General features: G+C 41.8%; 1 protein-coding gene across 1 annotated transcript in view; it reads left to right on the top strand.

The window, feature by feature from the left end:
* LAMA4 (laminin subunit alpha 4) overlaps positions 1–22179 on the top strand; it is a 214530-nt gene that overhangs the window by 190597 nt on the left and 1754 nt on the right. The window contains exons 32-38 of the mRNA XM_077289489.1: positions 5228–5381; positions 8373–8566; positions 9303–9492; positions 10409–10564; positions 16739–16898; positions 18863–18993; positions 19083–19176. Coding sequence (XP_077145604.1) covers positions 5228–5381; positions 8373–8566; positions 9303–9492; positions 10409–10564; positions 16739–16898; positions 18863–18993; positions 19083–19176 — 1079 coding nt within the window. The remainder of the gene's footprint in view (positions 1–5227; positions 5382–8372; positions 8567–9302; positions 9493–10408; positions 10565–16738; positions 16899–18862; positions 18994–19082; positions 19177–22179) is intronic.

Below are 22179 nucleotides of genomic sequence, written 5' to 3'. Positions count from 1 at the left end.
AGAGTCAAAAAACTAGTAACCACTAGAGGGAGCAAAAAGCAAATTCACAACAGTACCCCCCCCTTAGTGAGGGGTCACCGAACCCTCACCACGACCACCAGGGCGATCAGGATGAGCGGCATGAAAGGCACGAACTAAATCGGCCGCATGAACATCAGAGGCGACCACCCAGGAATTATCCTCCTGACCATAGCCCTTCCACTTGACCAGGTACTGAAGCCTCCGCCTGGAGAGGCGAGAATCCAAGATCTTCTCCACCACGTACTCCAACTCGCCCTCAACCAACACCGGAGCAGGAGGCTCAGCAGAAGGAACTACAGGCACAATGTACCGCCGCAACAAGGACCTATGAAATACATTGTGAATAGCAAACGACACAGGAAGATCCAGACGAAAAGATACAGGATTAAGGATTTCCAATATCTTGTAAGGCCCAATAAAACGAGGTTTAAATTTGGGAGAGGAGACCTTCATAGGAACAAAGCGGGAAGAAAGCCATACCAAATCCCCAACGCGTAGTCGGGGACCCACACCGCGGCGGCGGTTGGCAAAGCGCTGAGCCTTCTCCTGTGACAACTTCAAGTTGTCCACCACATGATTCCAGATCTGCTGCAACCTATCCACCAAAGAATCCACCCCAGGACAGTCAGAAGGCTCCACATGACCCGAAGAAAAGCGAGGATGGAAACCAGAGTTGCAGAAAAAAGGCGAAACCAAGGTGGCGGAACTAGCCCGATTATTAAGGGCAAACTCAGCCAACGGCAAGAATGTCACCCAATCGTCCTGATCAGCAGAGACAAAACACCTCAAATAAGCCTCCAAAGTCTGATTGGTTCGCTCCGTCTGTCCATTAGTCTGAGGATGGAAAGCAGACGAAAACGACAAATCAATGCCCATCCTACTACAAAAGGATCGCCAGAACCTGGAAACGAACTGGGATCCTCTGTCTGACACAATATTCTCAGGGATGCCGTGCAAACGAACCACGTTCTGGAAAAACACAGGAACCAGATCGGAAGAGGAAGGCAGCTTAGGCAAAGGAACCAAATGGACCATCTTGGAGAAGCGATCACATATCACCCAGATAACGGACATGCCCTGAGATAGCGGAAGATCAGAAATGAAATCCATGGAGATATGTGTCCAAGGTCTCTTCGGGACAGGCAAGGGCAAGAGCAAACCGCTGGCACGAGAACAGCAAGGCTTAGCTCGAGCACAAGTCCCACAGGACTGCACAAATGACCGCACATCCCTTGACAAGGAAGGCCACCAAAAGGACCTGGCCACCAGATCTCTGGTGCCAAAAATTCCCGGGTGACCTGCCAACACCGAGGAATGAACCTCGGAAATGACTCTGCTGGTCCACTTATCCGGGACAAACAGTCTGTCAGGTGGACAAGACTCAGGCCTATCAGCCTGAAATCTCTGCAACACACGTCGCAGATCCGGAGAAATAGCTGACAAGATAACTCCGTCTTTAAGAATACCAACAGGATCCGTGACTCCAGGAGCATCAGGCACAAAGCTCCTAGAAAGAGCATCGGCCTTCACATTCTTTGAACCTGGTAAATACGAGACAACAAAATCAAAGCGGGAGAAAAACAATGACCAGCGGGCCTGTCTCGGATTAAGGCGTTTAGCAGACTCGAGATACATCAGATTTTTGTGATCAGTCAAGACCACCACACGATGCTTAGCACCCTCGAGCCAATGACGCCACTCCTCAAATGCCCATTTCATGGCCAACAACTCCCGATTGCCCACATCATAATTTCGCTCGGCAGGCGAAAACTTCCTAGAGAAAAAGGCACAAGGTTTCATAACAGAGCAACCAGGGCCTCTCTGCGACAAAACGGCCCCTGCCCCAATCTCCGAAGCATCCACCTCAACCTGAAAGGGAAGTGAGACGTCAGGCTGGCACAAAACAGGCGCCGAAGTAAACCGGCGTTTCAACTCCTGGAAAGCCTCCACGGCAGCAGGAGCCCAGTTAGCTACATCGGAGCCCTTCTTGGTCATATCCGTCAAAGGTTTCACAATGCTAGAAAAATTAGCGATAAAACGACGGTAGAAGTTAGCGAAGCCCAAGAACTTCTGAAGACTCTTAACTGATGAGGGCTGAGTCCAATCAAGAATAGCTCGGACCTTGACTGGGTCCATCTCCACAGCAGAAGGGGAAAAAATGAACCCCAAAAAGGGAACCTTCTGTACACCAAAGAGACACTTTGAGCCCTTGACAAACAAAGAATTTTCACGCAAAATTTTAAAGACCAACCTGACCTGCTCCACATGCGAATCCCAATTATCAGAAAAAACCAAAATATCATCCAGATAAACAATCAAAAATTTATCCAGATACTTCCGGAAAATGTCATGCATAAAGGACTGAAAAACTGAAGGCGCATTGGAGAGCCCAAAAGGCATCACCAAGTACTCAAAATGACCTTCGGGCGTATTGAATGCGGTTTTCCATTCATCACCTTGCTTAATGCGCACAAGGTTGTACGCACCACGAAGGTCTATCTTGGTGAACCACTTGGCACCCTTAATCCGGGCAAACAAGTCAGACAACAGCGGTAAAGGATACTGAAATTTGACAGTGATCTTATTTAAAAGCCGATAATCAATACAAGGTCTCAAAGATCCGTCCTTTTTTGCCACAAAAAAGAATCCCGCACCAAGAGGGGAAGAAGACGGACGAATATGTCCTTTCTCCAGAGACTCCTTGATATATGAACGCATAGCGGTATGTTCAGGTACCGACAGATTAAACAGTCTTCCCTTAGGAAATTTACTGCCTGGGATCAAATCTATAGCACAGTCACAGTCCCTATGAGGAGGCAGTGCACTGGACTCAGACTCACTGAAGACATCCTGATAATCAGACAAATACTCCGGAACTTCCGAAGGCGTAGAAGAAGCAATAGACACAGGCAGGGAATCCCCATGAATACCACGACAGCCCCAACTTGAGACTGACATAGCCTTCCAGTCCAGGACTGGATTATGGGTCTGTAACCATGGCAGCCCTAAAACAACCAAATCATGCATTTTATGTAAAACCAGGAAACGTATCACCTCGCGGTGTTCAGGATTCATGCACATGGTAACCTGTGTCCAATACTGCGGTTTATTTGCTGCCAATGGTGTAGCATCAATACCCCTAAGAGGAATAGGATTTTCTAATGGTTCAAGAGTAAAACCACAGCGCTTAGCAAATGAGAGATCCATGAGACTCAGGGCAGCACCTGAATCTACAAACGCCATGACAGGATAAGATGACAGTGAGCAAATCAAAGTTACAGACAGAATAAATTTAGGTTGCAAATTACCAACGGTGACAGGACTAACAACCTTAGCTATACGTTTAGAGCATGCTGAGATAACATGTGTAGAATCACCACAGTAGTAGCACAAGCCATTCCGGCGTCTATGAATTTTCCGCTCATTTCTAGTCAGGATTCTATCACATTGCATCAAATCAGGTGTCCGTTCAGACAACACCATGAGGGAATTTGCGGTTTTTCTATCACATTGCACCGAATTAGGTGTCTGTTCAGACAACACCATGAGGGAATTTGCGGTTTTGCGCTCCCGCAACCGCCGGTCAATTTGAATAGCCAGTGCCATAGTATCATTCAGACCTGTGGGAATGGGAAAACCCACCATAACATTCTTAATGGCTTCAGAAAGGCCATTTCTAAAATTAGCGGCCAGTGCACACTCGTTCCAATGTGTCAGCACGGACCATTTCCGAAATTTTTGGCAATACACTTCAGCCTCGTCCTGCCCCTGAGACATAGCCAGCAAGGCCTTTTCTGCCTGAATCTCAAGATTGGGTTCCTCATAAAGTAAACCGAGCGCCAGAAAAAACGCATCAAGATCAGCCAATGCCGGATCTCCTGGCGCCAACGAAAAAGCCCAATCCTGAGGGTCGCCCCGTAAGAACGAAATAACAATTTTTACTTGCTGAGCAGAATCTCCAGATGAACAGGGTCTCAGGGACAAAAACAATTTACAATTATTCACGAAATTCCTAAACTTAAACCTGTCTCCGGAAAACAGTTCAGGAATCGGTATTTTAGGTTCTGACCTAGGATTTCTGATAACATAGTCTTGTATGCCCTGCACACGAGTAGCCAGCTGGTCCACACTTGTAATCAAGGTCTGGACATTCATGTCTGCAGCAAGCATAGCCACTCTGAGGTAAAGGGGAAAAAGGAAAAAAAAAAAAAAAACTCAGAATCTTCTTTCTTATAATCCCTCTTCTGCAATGCATTAAACATTTAATACTGGCCTGGCAAACTGTTATGACCCCAATGGCGAGGGTCTCAGAGGAACGTGGAAGTCTGCAGAATACAAAAATCCAGCTCATAGGGCAGTGGTAACTGGGTTGACCATATATCTACTCCTAACGCCAACACTAGAAGTAGCCGGGGATCATTCCTACGTTGATTCTAGATGACACGCGCCAGCCGGAGAATCTAGCTACCCCTAGTAGAGGAAAACAAAGACCTTTCTTGCCTCCAGAGAAGGGGACCCCAAAGCTGGATAGAAGCCCCCCACAAATAATGACGGTGAGGTAAGAGGAAATGACAAACACAGAAATGAACCAGGTTTAGCACAGAGAGGCCCGCTTACTGATAGCAGAATAAAGAAAGGTAACATATGGTCAACAAAAACCCTATCAAAATCCACACTGGAAATTCAAGAACCCCCGAACCGTCTAACGGTCCGGGGGGAGAACACCAGCCCCCCCAGAGCTTCCAGCAAAGGTCAGGATATAGATTTGGAACAAGCTGGACAAAAATACAAAACCAAAACAAATAGCAAAAAGCAAAAGGCAGACTTAGCTGATATAACTGGAACCAGGATCAGTAGACAAGAGCACAGCAGACTAGCTCTGATAACTACGTTGCCAGGCATTGAACTGAAGGTCCAGGGAGCTTATATAGCAACACCCCTAACTAACGACCCAGGTGCGGATAAAAGGAATGACAGAAAAACCAGAGTCAAAAAACTAGTAACCACTAGAGGGAGCAAAAAGCAAATTCACAACAGTACAGTATATGTATTATGTGATGGCATTAGCTAACTGTACGGCAAGGTAGCTGTTTTCAGATTATTTAATTAATAATGAGGTTTCTGATTTTTAAATTGAGTCAACAGTTAAACTAAGGCAGTAATGTTATGCATATTGTGTGTTGTAATAATATTTGTAATTTCATAGAATTGACAGAGATGTGGAAGTTGAAGACTTTCAGAAATATACAGAAAAGGTGCAGGTATCTTTATATGGCTGTCCGATTGAGGCACCACCCATTGCTCTGACCCATAAACGTGGCAAAAACTCTTCAAAAGCTAAAGGAAAACAAAAGCATAGAGTAAGTAGTACTACAAATGTACTATACATAGAATACATGTAATATATATGGAAATATACACTTTGCCAAACACTGCACAGGAATAACCAGATTGACTGAAAATTAGTTATACAGTTCTGCTGTGGCTAGTGATTGGCTACCATGGTCACTGGTTGGTCACTGTATTAGTATTCTAAACAAAGACCATGGGGACCACAGATCCTTTGTCAGAAAGGAATTGATTGGACAGTAACTCACTATTTGAGATCGTTCACATGACTGTATTTTCGGTCCGAGTGCTTTCGATTGCATTCAAACCAATGTTATTCTATGAGATAGTGCAGATGAACGATGCTTTTCACTACCTGAATCTCCCTGTGAAAAATCTTGCAGCATGAACTAGTTTCTTTCATAAATTGGTTGAGACTCACTCATTAAAGTCTATGGGTGCGGGAAAAATATCGGATGCCATATGGAGCCACAGTATGGCATCCGATTTTTATAGATACATTTCAATTCTGTAACATAGGAAACTGTAAATGTTTTTGTAAATGATTGACCCCTTTATAACAGGAGGTATTTTCGTTATTGCGTTTTCGTTTTTTGCTCCCCTTCTTCGTAGAGCCATAACATTTTTTATTTTTCAGTCAATATTGCCATGTGAGGGCTTGTTTTTTGCAGGACGAACTGTACTTTTGAATGACACCATTGGTTTTAACATATCGTGTACTGAAAAAAAAAATTCCAAGTGCGGTGAAATTGCAAAAAAAGTGCAATCCCACAGTTGTTTTTTGTTTTGCTTTTTTTACTATGTTCACTAAATGCTAAAACTGGCCTGTCATTCTGATTCTCCAAGTTATAGTGAGTTCATAGACACCAAAAATGTCTAGGTTCTTTTTTATCTAAGTGGTGAAAAAAATTCCCAAACTTTGTTACAAAAAAGAAAAAAAAAAAAAGATTGCGCCAATTTCCAATACCCGTAGCATTTCTATTTTTCGTGATCTATTTTTCATGATCTGGAGTTGGGTGACGGCTTATTTTTTGCACGCCGAGGTGTTGTTTTTAATGATACCATTTTGGTGCAGATACGATCTTTTGATCGCCCGTTATTGCATTTTAATGCAATGTCGCAGCGACCAAAAAACCCTAATTCTGGCGTTCTCGTTTTTTTTTTCTCTCTACGTCATTTAGCGATCAGGTTAATCCTTTTTTTTAATTGATAGATCGGGCGATTCTGAATGCAGCGATGCTAAATATGTATATGTTTGATTTTTTTTTTTATTTTGAATGGGGCAAAAGGGGGTTGATTTGAACTTTTATATATTTTTCATTTTTTTATATTTATAAAAACATTATTTTATACTTTTGGCATGCTTCAATAACCTTCATGGGAGACTTGAAGCTGCCATAACCCAATCGCCTCTGCTACATACAGGAGATGATCAGATCGCATGTATGTAGCAGAATTACTCAATTGCTATGAGCGCCGACCACTGGGCGACGCCCATAGCAATCCGTCAATGATAACCATAGAGGTTTGCAGGAGACCCCGGGTTCTCATGCCAACCCATCAGTGACCCGTGATCACGTGACTCCGGCGCGCTTGCCAGAAGCGCGTGTTAAATGCTGCTGTCAGAGTTTGACAGCGGTATTTAAAGGGAACCTTTCACCCCCAAAATGGAAGTTGAGCTAAGCCCACCGGCATCAGGGGCTTATCTACAGCATTCTGGAATGCTGTAGATAAGCCTCCGATGTAACCTGAAAGATGAGAAAAAGAGGTTAGATTATACTCACCTGGGCGGGCGGTCCGATAGGCATCGCGGTCCGGGGCCTCCCATCTTCTTACGATGACATCCTCTTCTTGTCTTCACGCTGCGGGTCCTTTGCAGGCGTACTTTGTCTGCCCCTTTGAGGGCAGAGCAAAGTACTGCAGTGAGCAGGTGCCGAGAAAGGTCAGAAAGGCCCGGCGCCTGCACACTGCAGTACTTTGCTCTGCCCTCAACAGGGCAGACAAAGTACGCCTGTGCCCGGAGCCGCAGCGTGAAGACAAGAAGAGGACGTCATCCTATGAAGATGGGAAGCCCCGGACTGGACCGCGACACCCATCGGACCGGACCACAGCGGGACCACCCCTGGGTGAGTATAATCTAACCTCTTTTTCTCATCTTTAAGGATACATCGTGGACTTATCTACAGCATTACAGAATGCTGTAGGTAAGCCCCTGATGCTGGTGGGCTTAGCTCAACTTCCATTTTGGGGGGTGACAGGTTCCCTTTAACAGATTAACAGCCGCGGGAGGATCGCAATGCCTCGATTCCTCCAGGGGCTGTCAGCAGCATAAGTCAGCTGTTCAAAACAGCTGACATGTGCCAGAAAAGATGTGGGCTCACCACCGGAGTCCACATCAAAGGGAGGGTGTCCGACATCGGTGTAATATTACGCCCGATGTCAGAAAGGGGTTAATAGCTGCTGTTGTTAAAAAAAAACAGACTGTACATGGATGACAATTGAGAAAACAATCATCCCATTTTTTTCTGGCTGACACTCTGAATGATTTTTTTCTACGCTTGTGTGAGCCAACTCTTAGTTTGTGTTTTAAATCCATATCTAGTTATAGGCAATATTACACTGCCCAATTATCCGGATAGAATTATCTATCAGATTGTGGGCAACAACAGTAGTAAGACATTTGCACATTTTTTTAAAGCCCATAGTAATCACTGTAAAATTATATATCTCTCAGTAAATGTTTAGATCCTGTCAGATTCCTTCATAAATAGGTCTATGTGAGTAGCAAGAGCATCACACGATTGCCTCAAACACATCAATCACGGATCAGTTTGATGAGATAATGTCCTACTGGTCACCGCTGTAGAGGACGCAGATGTCTTCTAGCCTTCAAAGCTTTACAAATTGACCAATTGGTAAAAGTGTATGGGCTGTCAGTAAAGTTGTTACTCATTTTTCACAAATATATTAACTTTCAACACTTTTTTCTTACATGATCATAGAATGGGAAACTTAAAGCAGATCCTCCACAAGGCATTGTGGGTACTAAGAACATAAAAACAGAGGAGCAACCTGAAGTTATGGCTCAATGTTCATCAACCAGTGGACCAAGGGCAGTCAGAAATACGTATCTGTATGGTGGAACAGCTAACAGTCACCATGAATTCAATCATATTCCTAAACAATTCATTCAAAAGTGAGTTTTTATTCCACATTAGACCACCACACTTGTGTCGAACAAGTTGACTTCCTTATCAATTAGATCAGATCATCATTGATTTCACATAGGCACACGTTTATTGCATTGGCAGGAAAAGGCTGTGTAAAATACGTTCGCATTAGTAAGCGTTTTTTATGTATTTTTACTGCCTTTTTTTATCAATTGATTTCAATGTGTGAAAACTCTACACAAACACATATGAAAAGGTTCAAGTCGGCAAGGAAGAAATAAGATTTTTTCCGAAAAAGATTTTTTCACTTTGCGATGCAAAAGCACAACAAGAACACAATATGTGAACAAGCCCACAGGAATTTGGAAAAGCATGACAGTAAGGCTACGTTCACACAGTCAGTATTTCACACCAGTATTTGTAAGCCAAAACCAGAAGTGGGCCAAAAATACAGAAGTGGTGACGTGTTTCTATTATATTTTTCCTCTGATTGTTCCACTGCTGGTCTTGGTTCATAAATACTGATGTGAAATACTGACCAAATACTGAGAGTGTGAACGTTGCCTTAAATTGAGCATCACACTGGAATGTTATGTAATGTACTCAATGCTTTCTATTTCTACTGTGTAGGGTCATACTGTATACTTTATAAGTATATGTCACATACTGTATGAGCCATTATATATGTTGAGTTGATATATAGGAGACATTGGCGTGTAAGATCATGGGGATCAATACATTCTTATTTTATATTTCTAACAGGTCTGAATTATCTTTCCGCTTTCGGACACAATCTACCCATGGAATGATCTTCTATGTCTCAGATGAGGATGAAGACAACTTTATAACTCTTTTCCTCGCAAATGGTCAACTACATTTTAAGTTTAATGTTGGCGTACAAAAGCTGTCAATTAGGAGCCAAGAGAAATACAATGATGGCATGTGGCACACTGTAAGTTATAATCACTTGAAAAGTCTATATACAGCTCTGGCAAAAATTAAGAGACCACTGCAAAATGTTCAGTTTGTCAGATTTTTCTCTTTATAGGTATATTTTTGAGTAAAATGTAAATTGTTCTTTTATTCTGTAAATTTCTGACAACATGTCTCCGAATTTCCAAACAATACATTTTGCATTTTTTTTCTAAAAAGGAGAAATGGTCAAATTAAAAAAAACAGCGCTTTAAGACCTCAAATAATGCAAAGAAAACAAGTTCATAATCATTTAGCAACAACAATATTAATGTTTTAACTCAGGAAGAGTTCTGAAATCAATATTTTGTGGAATACCCATGATTTTTAATCACAGCTTTCATGCGTCTTGGCATGCTTTCCACCAGTCTTTCACACTGCTCCTGGAGCAAATATTTAAGCAGTTTTTCTTTGTTTGATTCCTTGTGACTATCCGTCATCCTCTTGATTACATTCCAGAGGTTTTCAATGGGGTTCAGGTCTGGAGATTGGGCTGCCCATGACAGGGTTATGATGTGGTCGTCTCTTAATTTTTACCAGAGCTGTATAGCCTAAGTGTATTGCATCAACAACTAGAAGGAGACTTCTAAATGATGAAATGACTGGAAGTACTAAGAGTCGAGTTGGTGAAGGAGGATAACCTACAATTCAGAGTTTCATATGAAATTGGAATAGCAGAATCAAATGAAGTAATAAGTATTATACAATAAAAGAAAATATTACACTATATGGAAGAAGGAGTAGAAAGCCATTGTTATATGACATTTACTTAAAGGAGCTGTGGCCAAACACCTTATCTTCTATCCACAGGATAGGTGATATGCACAAGATCAACTTACTAAAAATGCAGTTTTGATGTATGTTAATCTTACTAGTAAACTCTCTATTTCTACTAGGTAATATGCATCCGTGAGATGAATAAGGGTAAACTAGTAATCGATGGTCTACGAGTGATTGAAGAAAGACTTCCTGTAGATCATGCTGTTTGGAATGTCAAGGCACCACTTTACGTAGGAGGTGTAGCTCCTGAGAAAGCTATGAAGAATGTACAGGTACACTCAACATCCACTCTTAATGAAATATAATGGTCTAAGCAAGATATCATAGCCCTTAGATCAATGTGGGTCCTTGGCTTGGCTTCAGAAACCTATCCTTGAAGATTTTAATAAAGCAGCTGGCATCCATGTGTATTGCCACTCCATTTAAGTCTACAAGACTGATGAAGACGAGCATTAGGCAGTGATAACCATCATTATCATCATATTTTGAGCATCATAGGACTTTGCATGCAGTGGCAGTGCCTTGCTTGACCAGCTGCTCAATTCAACTCATCCTGTCCACAATCTTGCAGCCAGGGGCGAACACTAGACACAAGTCCCCAGTTGTGTTGATAGGTGGGGTTCCCAGCAATGGTACAGACACCGATCTAGCAGTTATCAACTGTCTGGAGTATAGGTGATAACTTTCTTCTTATGGGGGTCTTATTACAGAGAGAGCTTTCTTTCTTTTAGCTTTCTTTATTTTGATTTTATTACTCTTATTGCCTGATCAAAGAGTTCATTATCTGTCCTGTCATAAAGTAGTGTCCATAAAGTAGAAATTTTTCTTATCTTAAATCTTCTGATAAAATTAGATCAAGGGAACATTTATGTACATATAGGATTACATAATTAACCTGTTGACAACATGCGCCATATAAGTACGGGACTGCGGGAAGTGTGTTTCAGCAAAGTGAAGTAGCCAACACCCCCACATTGGTAATTGGTGTGATTGACTAATCAATCTGTGATCACAGCAGCAGTTCCCAAATCTCTGTTCCAGCTCCCCCGCATACCCCTATCCACTCATCCCCAAGCCCAATTGTATTTTTGGCGCACTTGTTTTGAGCATTTTCCGTGTGCACAGCATCCTGCGCTAAGCATTCGTGTTCTTCCCATGGCTGCAACATTCTGATTAGTATCGCTGCTGATGAGAGTCTGCGCAATGGGGACTTTTTTTTAGATATAGGTAGAGTATCGGATGTCACAATGTAAGTGACATCCAATTTTCTTTTAGGAAAAAAAATAGTTAGTACAGAGGAGCTTTATAGGTAGGAAGGTAGCATTTTTTCTTTTGCAAAAAAAGAAGTTAGTGACAGGTATTAGGGGAGCGTACATCGCAGTGTTAGTGACGTCCGTTTTTCTTTTGCTAGAAAAAAAGAATAGATAGCGCCAGGTAAAATTATAGCAAGTGCATTAGCCGAGCGTATGTCTAAGTGTTAGTGACATCCATTTTTCATTTGCAAGAAGAAAAAAAAAAAGAATAGTTAGCACCAGTTAACTTTATAGCTAGTGCATTAGGGAAGAGCACGGCACAGTGGTAGTGACGTCCGTATTTTTTTTACAAAAAAATAATAATTAGCGCAGAATAACTTTATAGGTAGGGCATTAGTGTAGTGAACGTCAATATTTTAATCAAACTCTTTTTTTTAAATAGGCTGATTTTTCTTTTCATTTTCAGTTTTTTCTTCTAAGTGTTTCTTCTACATTTTTCCTGTTTCCTTTTTTTCTCTACACGTTTTTTATCTCTACTTTGTATAATAAATGGTACCCTTTACACAAGCCCCACACAATACACGTGTAAAAGCACCACTTACACACACATGCCCAGTGTTTTGAAGAATAAAATAAAAATCGTCCATTGGTCAAGAAGACGCTATTCACCAGAAGAGGCATAAGCTTTCCTTGCCTCCAAATCAGTGAGGAAGATCCCACATTCCTCTATTTCTCTTCCTCCTCCTCATCTACTGAGGAGAGACACTCAGCAAGGCACTCCTAGACCCAGGCAACCCCTACAGTAATTGATCCCATATGGACTCCAGCCCCCCCAAAATATCAGCCTGTTATTACAGATTTCATGGCCTGCTCAGGAATCCAATTTGATGCTACGGGCCTCACTAAAATTGACTTTTTCAATTTTTTTTTCAGCAAGGAAATAATAAATCTTATGGTAGTCCAGACAAATTTGTTTGCCCATCAATTTTTTACCCCAAATCCCACATCATCATATGCCAGATGGACCCCTGTAAATGCAGCAGAAATGATGACATTTGGGGGCATTGTGCTGCATATTGGCATAGTCAGGAAACCAGAGCTTCGGCAATACTGGAGTACTGATATTCTCTACAGCAGAGCAGTATTCTGTATGGCCATGACTGGGACATGATTTGGAGAGATCAAAACATTTTTGCATTATAGTGATAATGCGCAGTGTCCTCCCTGAGACGATCCTAACTATTATCGTCTATATAAAATTCGTCCATTAATTAATCACTTCAGCAGAAAATTTACTGAGGCATACAACCCCCAAAGGAACATATGTATAGATGAATTTCTGGTTAATTTCAAAGGAAGGATAAAATTCTGACTACCTGCCCAATAAGAGGGCCAGGTGTGGAATTGAACTGTACAAGCTCAAGCTGTGTGAGAGTACTTGAGGGTACACCCATAGATTTAGGGTCTACGAATGGAAGGACACCCAGATTGACCTCGCTGAATGCCCCCGTCCTGAAGGTAAGTGGGAAAATTGTGTGGGAATTGCTGCACCCACTGCTAGATAAGGGTTATCACCTCTACGTAGATAACGTTTAGGCTGGAATCACACCAGTATCTACCATTCGATACGAGAGCATTGGATGCGATATGCTAATGACCTTCGGCTCCTGCTCTGCTGTGAGGTGAGCTGAGTTTCATGCCACTGTGCTCCGATCTTCTCTCTTATAAGAATCACAAGACAGATGAGGAGGAGAAGGAGAAAGTAATTTCTTCATCTCATCCATGGCCTGACTCGGTGTATATCGGACTGCACTAAGACGACATCTGAGTGCAGTCTGATGTTTCACATGCACCCACAGACTTGTATGGGTGCGAGTGAGTTGAGTCTCGCTGCCGATCGCATCATGCTGTGATTGTTCTCTCATGCAGAATCGGCATTATAAAATAATAGCAGATGTGAGCTGCCCCATAGTATAACACTGGGACGAGTGCTAGGTGATGTTTTATCGCCTAGCACTTGGCTATGTTATACCGTAGTGTGACTCCAGCCTCTCTGACAAAGGTACAATTGCATGCGGCACCATGCAAAAAAACCAGAGATGCCTCCCCTAAGGCACTAATTAGGCAACTGCTGAGAAAGGGCGACAGCAGAGCCCAATGCAGCGACAACATGCTGGTGATCAAATATAAGAACAAGAGATGTCCTTATGTTGACCACCGTACACCATGACAACAGCTCCCTTGTCATTGTCTGATGTATTACAACAGAAGTCCCAAAGCCAGATTGTATCCTGGACTGTGATAAGTTCATGAAGGGTGTAGATCTCTCAGATCAGATCCTCAAACCATACAGTGCCATGCAAAAAGTTAAAGTATGCCACAAAGAGCTGTCCATGCACATTGTACAGATGGTTTTGTACAATGCTTTTGTGCCATTTCGATTTGCAGGCAATATGGGGACTTTCCTTCACTTTTAGGAGGTAGTCATCAAGGCTGTAGTGCAGCAGGGTTGGTGCAGTGTGACAGACAGGCAGTGACCACAGGAAAGTTCAAAGCAAAGTCTCTTTAATGTTCAGCATACACACAAATGGAAAACAAAAGGTATCCTCCGTATCGCAGCCAGGAAACAATACAGTCCATATCAGAGACCGGTTGACGTGAGCGACTGCACCGCTGTCACGCTGAGGGGTGCCAGGCCTTTTGGCTCCACTTGGCTCTGTGTTACTTCACACAGGCTGAAGCTTTGCAGAGCCACCTGCTCTGCAGTTTTTAAACCAGGACTGACACACCCAACCCCTTTGCTGCACGGTTTTTGGCAATGTGGACAAGTGCCAAGTCCTGTTGGAGAATTAAATTTCCATCTCCATCACTGTGTCAAACAACTCATGAGCAATAGACAATGCCAGAAGCGTCTTACCTGGGCCAAGGAGAAAAAGAACTGGACTGTTGCTCAGTGGTCCAAGGTGTTGTTTTCAGGTGAAAGTAAATTTTGCATTTCATTTGGAAATCAAGGACCCAGAGTCTGGAGGAAGAGTGGAGAGGCACACAATCCAAGCTGCTTGAGCTCTAGTGTGAAGTTTCTACAAACCGTGATGGCTTGGGGAGCCATGTCATCTGCTGGTGTAGGTCCACTGTGTTTTATCAAGACCAAAGTCAGCGCAGCCATCAACCAGGAAATTTTAAAGCACTTCATGCTTCCCTCTGCTGACAAGCTTTTTGGAGATGGAATTTTCATTCTCCAGCAGGACTTAGCACGTGTCCACAATGCCAAAAGGACTAATGCTAGACCTTAACCCCATAGAGGATCTATGGGGTATTGTCAAGAGGACGATAAGAGACACCAGACCCAACAATGCAGAAGAGCTGAAGGCAGCTATCAAAGTAATCTGGGCTTTCATAACACCTCAGCAGTGTCACAGGCTGATCGCCTCCATGCCACATCGCATTGATGCAGTAATTGATGCAAAAGGAGTCCTGACCATGCATTGACTGAACATACATTTCAGTAGACCAACATTTCGGATTTTAAAATCATTTTTCAAGCTGGTGTTATAAAGTATTGTAATTTACTGAGATAATGACTTTTGGGTTTTCATTGGTTGTAAGCCATAATCATCAACATTAACAGAAATAAACACTTAAAATAGATCACTCTGTTTGTACTGACTCTATATAATATATGAGTTTCACTTTTTGTATTGAACAACTGAAATAAATTAACTTTTTGATGATATTCTAATTTTGTGAGAAGCAGCTGTATATCACCACATTATAAATTCATATACCAGTTAAACCAAAAGCATTATAATCATTAATATAGCTATGCCTCTAGATAAATTCCTTGAGGGGTGTAGTATCTAAAATGAGGTCACTTGTGGGGATTTTCACTGTAGAGGCACATTAGGGGGCTTTCGAAATACAACATGGTGCATGCAGACCATTCCATCAAAGTCTGCATGCCAAACAGTTACTACATCCCTTCTGAGCCCTGCCATGTGCCCAAACAGTAGTTTTTTCACCACATATGGGGTATCGGCATACTCAGGGGAAACTGCACAATAATTATTGGGGTCCATTATCTTCTGTTACCTTTGTGAAAATAAAAAATTGGGTCCAGAAGAACATTCTTGTGGAAAAAAATTGATTTTGTTTTTTTATTTTCATGGCTCAATGTTATAAATTTCTTTGAAGCACCTGGGGTTTCAAGGTGCTCGACACACGTCTAGATAAATTCTGTGGGGAGTCTAGTTTCCTGAAAGGGTAATTTGTGGGGGGTTTCCACTGTTTAGGAACATCAGTGGCTCTCCAAACGTGACATGGCATCTGCTCTCGATTCCAGCCAATTTTGCATCCAAAAAGTAAAATGGTGCTCCTGTCTTTCTTAGTCCTGTCATGCGCCCAAACCGTAGTTTTCCCCTACTCAGGACTCAGTACTCAGGAGAAATTGCACAGCAATTTTTGGGGTCCATTTTCTCCTGATAACCTTATAAAAATAACAACATTGGGCCTAAAGTAAAATTTTTGTGAAAAAAATAAAATAATTTTTTTCCTTCCACATTGCATTAATTCCTCTGAAGCACCTAAAGGATTAATAAACTTCTTGAATCTGTTTTTTAGGACTTTGAGGGGTGTAGCTTTTAGAATAGTGTCACTTTGGGATATTTTCTGTTTTATAGGCCCTTCAAAGTCACATCAAATGTAATGTGGTCCCTAACATAAATGTTTTTTTAATTTTTGGGGGAGAAATTGCTGATCAACGTTTAAGCCCTCTAACTTCCTAACAAAAAAAAATATTTTTCAAATCACTTGGATATGTTGGAGCATCCCTGATGTATTACCTCATAAATTGACAGTGGTCAGAAAAAAATGCCCTGGTCAGGAATGTGAAAACAAACTTTGGGGTAAAGAGGTTAATCTGCAGACACCTAGAGTATAAAAATGGTGTAAAATCAGGTAGGCAATGGGAGAATTTGTATTTATTTTCCTATATTTTTCTAGTTTATAATATAAAATGGTGCTTGACAGTTTTTATTACAATAATAGAAACAAAAAAAATTAAACATAAAATGCTTTTAATGAAAAGTATATGGAACTTTGGGGGGAAATATTTTGATTGATATGATATTAGTTTAAATGTATTAATTTATATGCTTAGAGCTGCAAATAATTGCATATGTTTGATTCTTCCTTTAGATTGATTCAGTGTACAGTTTCAATGGCTGCCTTGGAGATCTGCAGCTGAATGGGCACTCTGCACCTGCTCCATCTCAGACATTTAGTGTGACCCCTTGTTTTGAAGGCCCTATGGAATCCGGAACCTATATTTCTGCAGAAGGAGGATATGTAATTTTAGGTAATGACCTGATGAATTGAAACATTGTTCTACAGCATTTAGGCCCTGCCTGGTCTGTTTTTACAAAAGCATTTCTTTAAACGGAACCTGTCACCAGTTTTGTCCTATGTCAACTAAAATTATGTCCTTAATCAGTTCCTGTGCTGCAGTCCATCAATGGTATATAGCCCCCGGTATACCACCCAAAAAACCTTTAGAAGTTCTCCCATACTGTATGTTAATCCTGTCGGTCTGGTCTGATGGGCGTGGTTTCTGCAGTCTCCATCCCTCCTCCTGGCTGCTGTAAATCATAACGGCGAATGCACACTTATGTTTTCGGCTCTGCCCATGATAGGGGCAAAGGACCACTATCAGTAGCCGGGAGGAGGGATAGAGAAGCTGGGAGGAGGGATGGAGACTGCAGAAACTATGCCCATCGGACCAGACCGACAGGATTAACATACAGTGCAGAAGAACTTCAAAAGTTTTTTTGATGGTACACAGGGGGAGTCAGGGGGTCATATAACCATTGATGGACTACAGCACCGACTCTGATAAAGATCATAGTTTTATTTGACACAGGACAAAACTGGTAACAGGTTCTCCTTAACATGATGATGTGAGTCAATGCAGCAAAGCACACCAGCCTGTACTGACATATGATCCCACCATAGGCAGTTTAACATGGACATCAGAACTGCAAAAAAAAAACCCTAAAAAAAAGCAGCAGAAAACATCATAAAAAAAACCTTCTTCCGACAGAGCATAGCGTGACTAGTCATTGTAGAGTGACTAGAAGTTGCTCTACCATTGGAAACAGATACTGTGACATATATTACACTTGCGAATGATGTGCAAATAGTCTCTTCAGAGAGGAAGAGTTGGAGGCTACTGGCAACTACTAGAAGTAGCAATCCTAAAAGTCAATATAGCCTTGCCACTTGACTTACGAAGCCAAATCAGACACTGCATTTGCAGACATATTTCAACGCGTTTGCCCTCATTAGTGATTCACATTTAGCAGAACCAAAAAAAGAAAATTCAAAAGACGAACAATTAGTATTTATTAGTGATGTCCACATTATTCAGCCGCCTCCATGTTTTAAGGATATGAAATACAGGACTTTTAAAGGGACAGTGAATGAGACCTTTTTCTCTTTTTATGGACTTTGATGTACGGACTTTCTGGTGAGCACCCGGGTTCCCATAAGATCGGTGTCAATCATCTGTTTGCATGAGGCATTTTGATACTAGCGGAGGTTGAATTTTGATGTCATGTTTTTTTTTGCTACGCTGACTGAAATAGCTTGTCACCCAAAGGGGAATAACGTACATATGCTCACTATCAAGATCCTGTCAGCACCGGCAAACTGCCACGGCTGAGCAGGGTGACGCACCCACACTGAGTGAGAGCCCGGGGTCAGATGCTGCAGGCAAAGCTCAGGCAGACGGGACCTGAGCAGCATGGTGAGAGGGGACACTGAGGGTAGCCGGAAGCAGAAGGAATGGCGATTATGTGACCACAGGGGACGGGGCTTAGCGTTCTGCTGCTGGAGGTGAGTGCAGGATGCTACAGGGACCCTGGAGTAGAGGATAGGGGAACTCGGGTCGGACAAATAGGGGTCATACACAGAGAGGGCAGCGCGGTACAGGAGGGGCGAGTAAAGAACAGTCAGAACGTGGGCAAGGAGTCATATACAGATATAGCAGCGCAGTACATGAGGGGTGAGCAGAACTCTTAACGGGGACAGAACCAGATCAGAGCCAGACAAGCATAAAGTAGCACAGGCAAAGGCACAACAGGGTCACATACACTCGGCCAAGGGTCAAAGTATAAGCAACGAGGAATGACCCCACAATGAGGCTATAAGAAGCCTCCCAGAGTCGCAGAGTGAGGCCATCCAGATTAACCTCTGAACTACCTAATCCCACAAACTAAGCAGATCATGACACTCACTCACTGTAATGTATTTTTTGTTTTCTAGCGGAATCCTTCGATAACAGTGTAAAATTCGAATTTGTAGTCGAAGTTCGTCCAAGGAGCAACTCTGGGATTTTATTCCACATCCAAAATACACATGGAGAATACCTAAACCTGCACATGAAGGATGGACAGGTATTGAAATATAACACAACGGAAAGCTGCTTGCTATATCAAATTTTACAGCTCAAATAATATATTTTATTACTTATATTTCATCATAGGTTGTAGTCAAAGTGAAGTTTAGCAATAAAGAGTTCTCCACACATGTTGTTCCGAAGCAGAGTCTGTGTGATGGACAGTGGCACAGAATTGCAGGTTTGTAAAATGTCACATTTTTATCCCACACTTCCAGCTTCCTGCTTGCCGGTAGGCAGTCCGTTCCTAATTGACTGTTTGGACCATTGGCATCATTAACCCAAACAAGGCTCTTTCCAATGCTGAAAGCAGATCCAGCCAGCTGCATAGCAGTGCTTACAAGCTCTATAGAAAAGAGTTTGTAAGCACTCCAGAATTGGTTGGTAATCTAGGCTATAAGCAGTACAAAATATTAAAAAAACACTCCATTCTTGAGAATGCAATGTAACTCGATTTTACAAGCACTTTTCAATTTACACATTTAATATGTAAACATAGCTTTTCTATAAAATATCATCATTACTATAATTTAAGTGTGCATTATCAATATACAGTGGCATGTAAAAGTTATCGTGAACAGTTAAACAAGTTGAAGATGAAATGATCTCTAAAAGGCCTAAAGTTAAAGGTGACACATTTCCTTTCTATTTTAGGGGAAAAATATATATATTTTCATCTTTTACATTTGAAAAATTACAAAAAGGAAAATGGGTTGATGCAAAATTTTGAACACTTTGCTTGGGTAGTACCTAGTAGCACCCCCTTTTGAAAGTATCACAACTTGTAAGTGCTTTTTGTAGCCAGCAAGGAGTCTTTCAATTCTTCTTTGAAGGATTTCCATCCATTCTCCCTTGGTAAATTCTTCCAGTTCTTTTCGATTCCTGGGTCATCTTGCATGCACTGCTATTTTGAGGTTGAGCCACAGATTTTCAATGATCAGATCAAGGGACTAGGAGGGCCATTCTAAAATCTTCAGCAAGCGCCTTTTGACGTAGTCTATTGTGGATTTTGATCTGTGTTTAGGATCATTATCCATTTGCAGAAGCCATCCTCTTTTCAACTTCAGCTTTTTTACAGATGGTGTTATGTTTGCATCAATAATTTATTGAAATTTTATTGAATCCATTCTTCCCTCCAGGGCCGGACTGGGACTAAAATTCTGCCCTGGCATTTGAAGTTACACAGGCCCACTTGTCACATGGTGACTGTATAATATCTTTGTACACTTGAAGGCAGGGCCGGTTTTAGGCAAGGTGGGGCCCTACGCCTAGGCAAAGTTTAAAATGGGCCCTAAATGCTAACATATTGCACATCACACAAAAACATTTTGGTTGTATTTAAAAGCGCTGAGTTCAGGCCGCTAAATGAGTTTGATCAACAATACTGAAGTCAACGCTTGTTTCCCGGCCTCTTTCCACCAGCTGAGGAATAATGATGGGACAGAACGATCACTAACCATACAGTATCATATTATCAGCAGCACATCTACAGTTTACACTTGCTATGTGCTGCTGAGAACAATGATTTTTGTTCCAGCAAAAACAATCTGAATATGCAGCATTTTACTTGTTTTGTAAAATACACCCCATAGTCCTTCATATATTATAATGTGCACCACAGTCCTCCATATAGTATAATACACTCCCTATAGTACTCCATATATTAAAATACACTGCTCAGTCCTCCATATATAGAGATGAATATAACAAAACAACATGGTAAAAATAACAACCCAAGTTTAAATAATGAGTATATAATATAGCACTATACCATGTTACTAATAATAGGACTCAAAGCCTATCACCAACTATCACATAGAACCCTGGAGAAATGATGATCAAAAGGCCATGTTACGTTTAAAAAGTCACAAAGTTTATTAAGAGCTAAAATGACAGGCATATGACCATAGTGCACATAAAGGGGCAAAGATATACCCCCTAACTACCATCACCCATACAGGTGCACAGTCACAGGATTATGGCAATCAAATACAAAATATATATTTATTTATTACCAGGGTATACCCAGGGGTGAATACGGATAATGGCCAAAATAACTGCACATCACTAAGGCAATACTATCACCCCGGATAAACGCTGGATATATTACATTTTACCCCACACTCGGTATCCAGCTAAGCTGGAGAGCACCATAATATATTGCAATTTGCCCGGTAAATACCTATGGATGGTGCGGTGGAGGTATCGCCAATACCTGTGGTGCCACGTGCGCCCCGACGCGCGATTCGGTCTCCTTTTTCAAGGGGTGATAGTATTGCCTTAGTGATGTGCAGTTATTTTGGCCATTATCCGTATTCACCCCTGGGTATACCCTGGTAATAAATAAATATATATTTTGTATTTGATTGCCATAATCCTGTGACTGTGCACCTGTATGGGTGATGGTAGTTAGGGGGTATATCTTTGCCCCTTTATGTGCACTATGGTCATATGCCTGTCATTTTAGCTCTTAATAAACTTTGTGACTTTTTAAACGTAACATGGCCTTTTGATCATCATTTCTCCAGGGTTCTCAGTCCTCCATATAGCATAATACACTCCTCATAGTCCTCCATATAGCATAATACACTCCTCATAGTGCTCCATATAGTATAATGCATCCATGTAGTACAATTCACTTCCCAGAGTATAATGCACCCATTAGTTCTTCATATAGTATAACGCATTCCCCATAGTCCTCAATACAGTATAATGCAGCCCACATATAGTATAATGCAGCCACCACCCTACAGAATATAATGCAGCCACCCCAGAGTATAATGCAGCCACCCCATAGAATATAATACAGCCCACCTCCCCATAATATATAATGTAGCCCCATAAAATATAATGCAGCCTCCCACAGTACATAACACAGCCTCCCCCATAGAATATAATATACCCCACAATAGTATATAACAGCCACATAGAATATAACACGGCCTCCCCCAAAGAATATAATATACCCCCCATAGTATATAGCACAACCCGCATAGCAGATAACACAGCCCACACAGTAGTATACAGCATGGCCCACATAGTAGTATACAGCAGAGCCCACATAGTAGTATATAGCACAGCCCACATAGTAGTATATAGCACAGCCCACATAGTATATAGCACAGCCCACATAGTAGTATACAGCACAGCCCACATAGTAGTATATAGCACAGCCCACATAGTA

The sequence above is a fragment of the Ranitomeya variabilis genome, chromosome 2, assembly GCF_051348905.1.
Source record: "Ranitomeya variabilis isolate aRanVar5 chromosome 2, aRanVar5.hap1, whole genome shotgun sequence".
Classification (NCBI taxonomy): Eukaryota; Metazoa; Chordata; class Amphibia; order Anura; family Dendrobatidae; genus Ranitomeya; species Ranitomeya variabilis.
The sequence above is the reverse complement of the archived record's forward strand: the minus strand, read 5'-3'. Positions and strand labels throughout refer to the sequence as shown.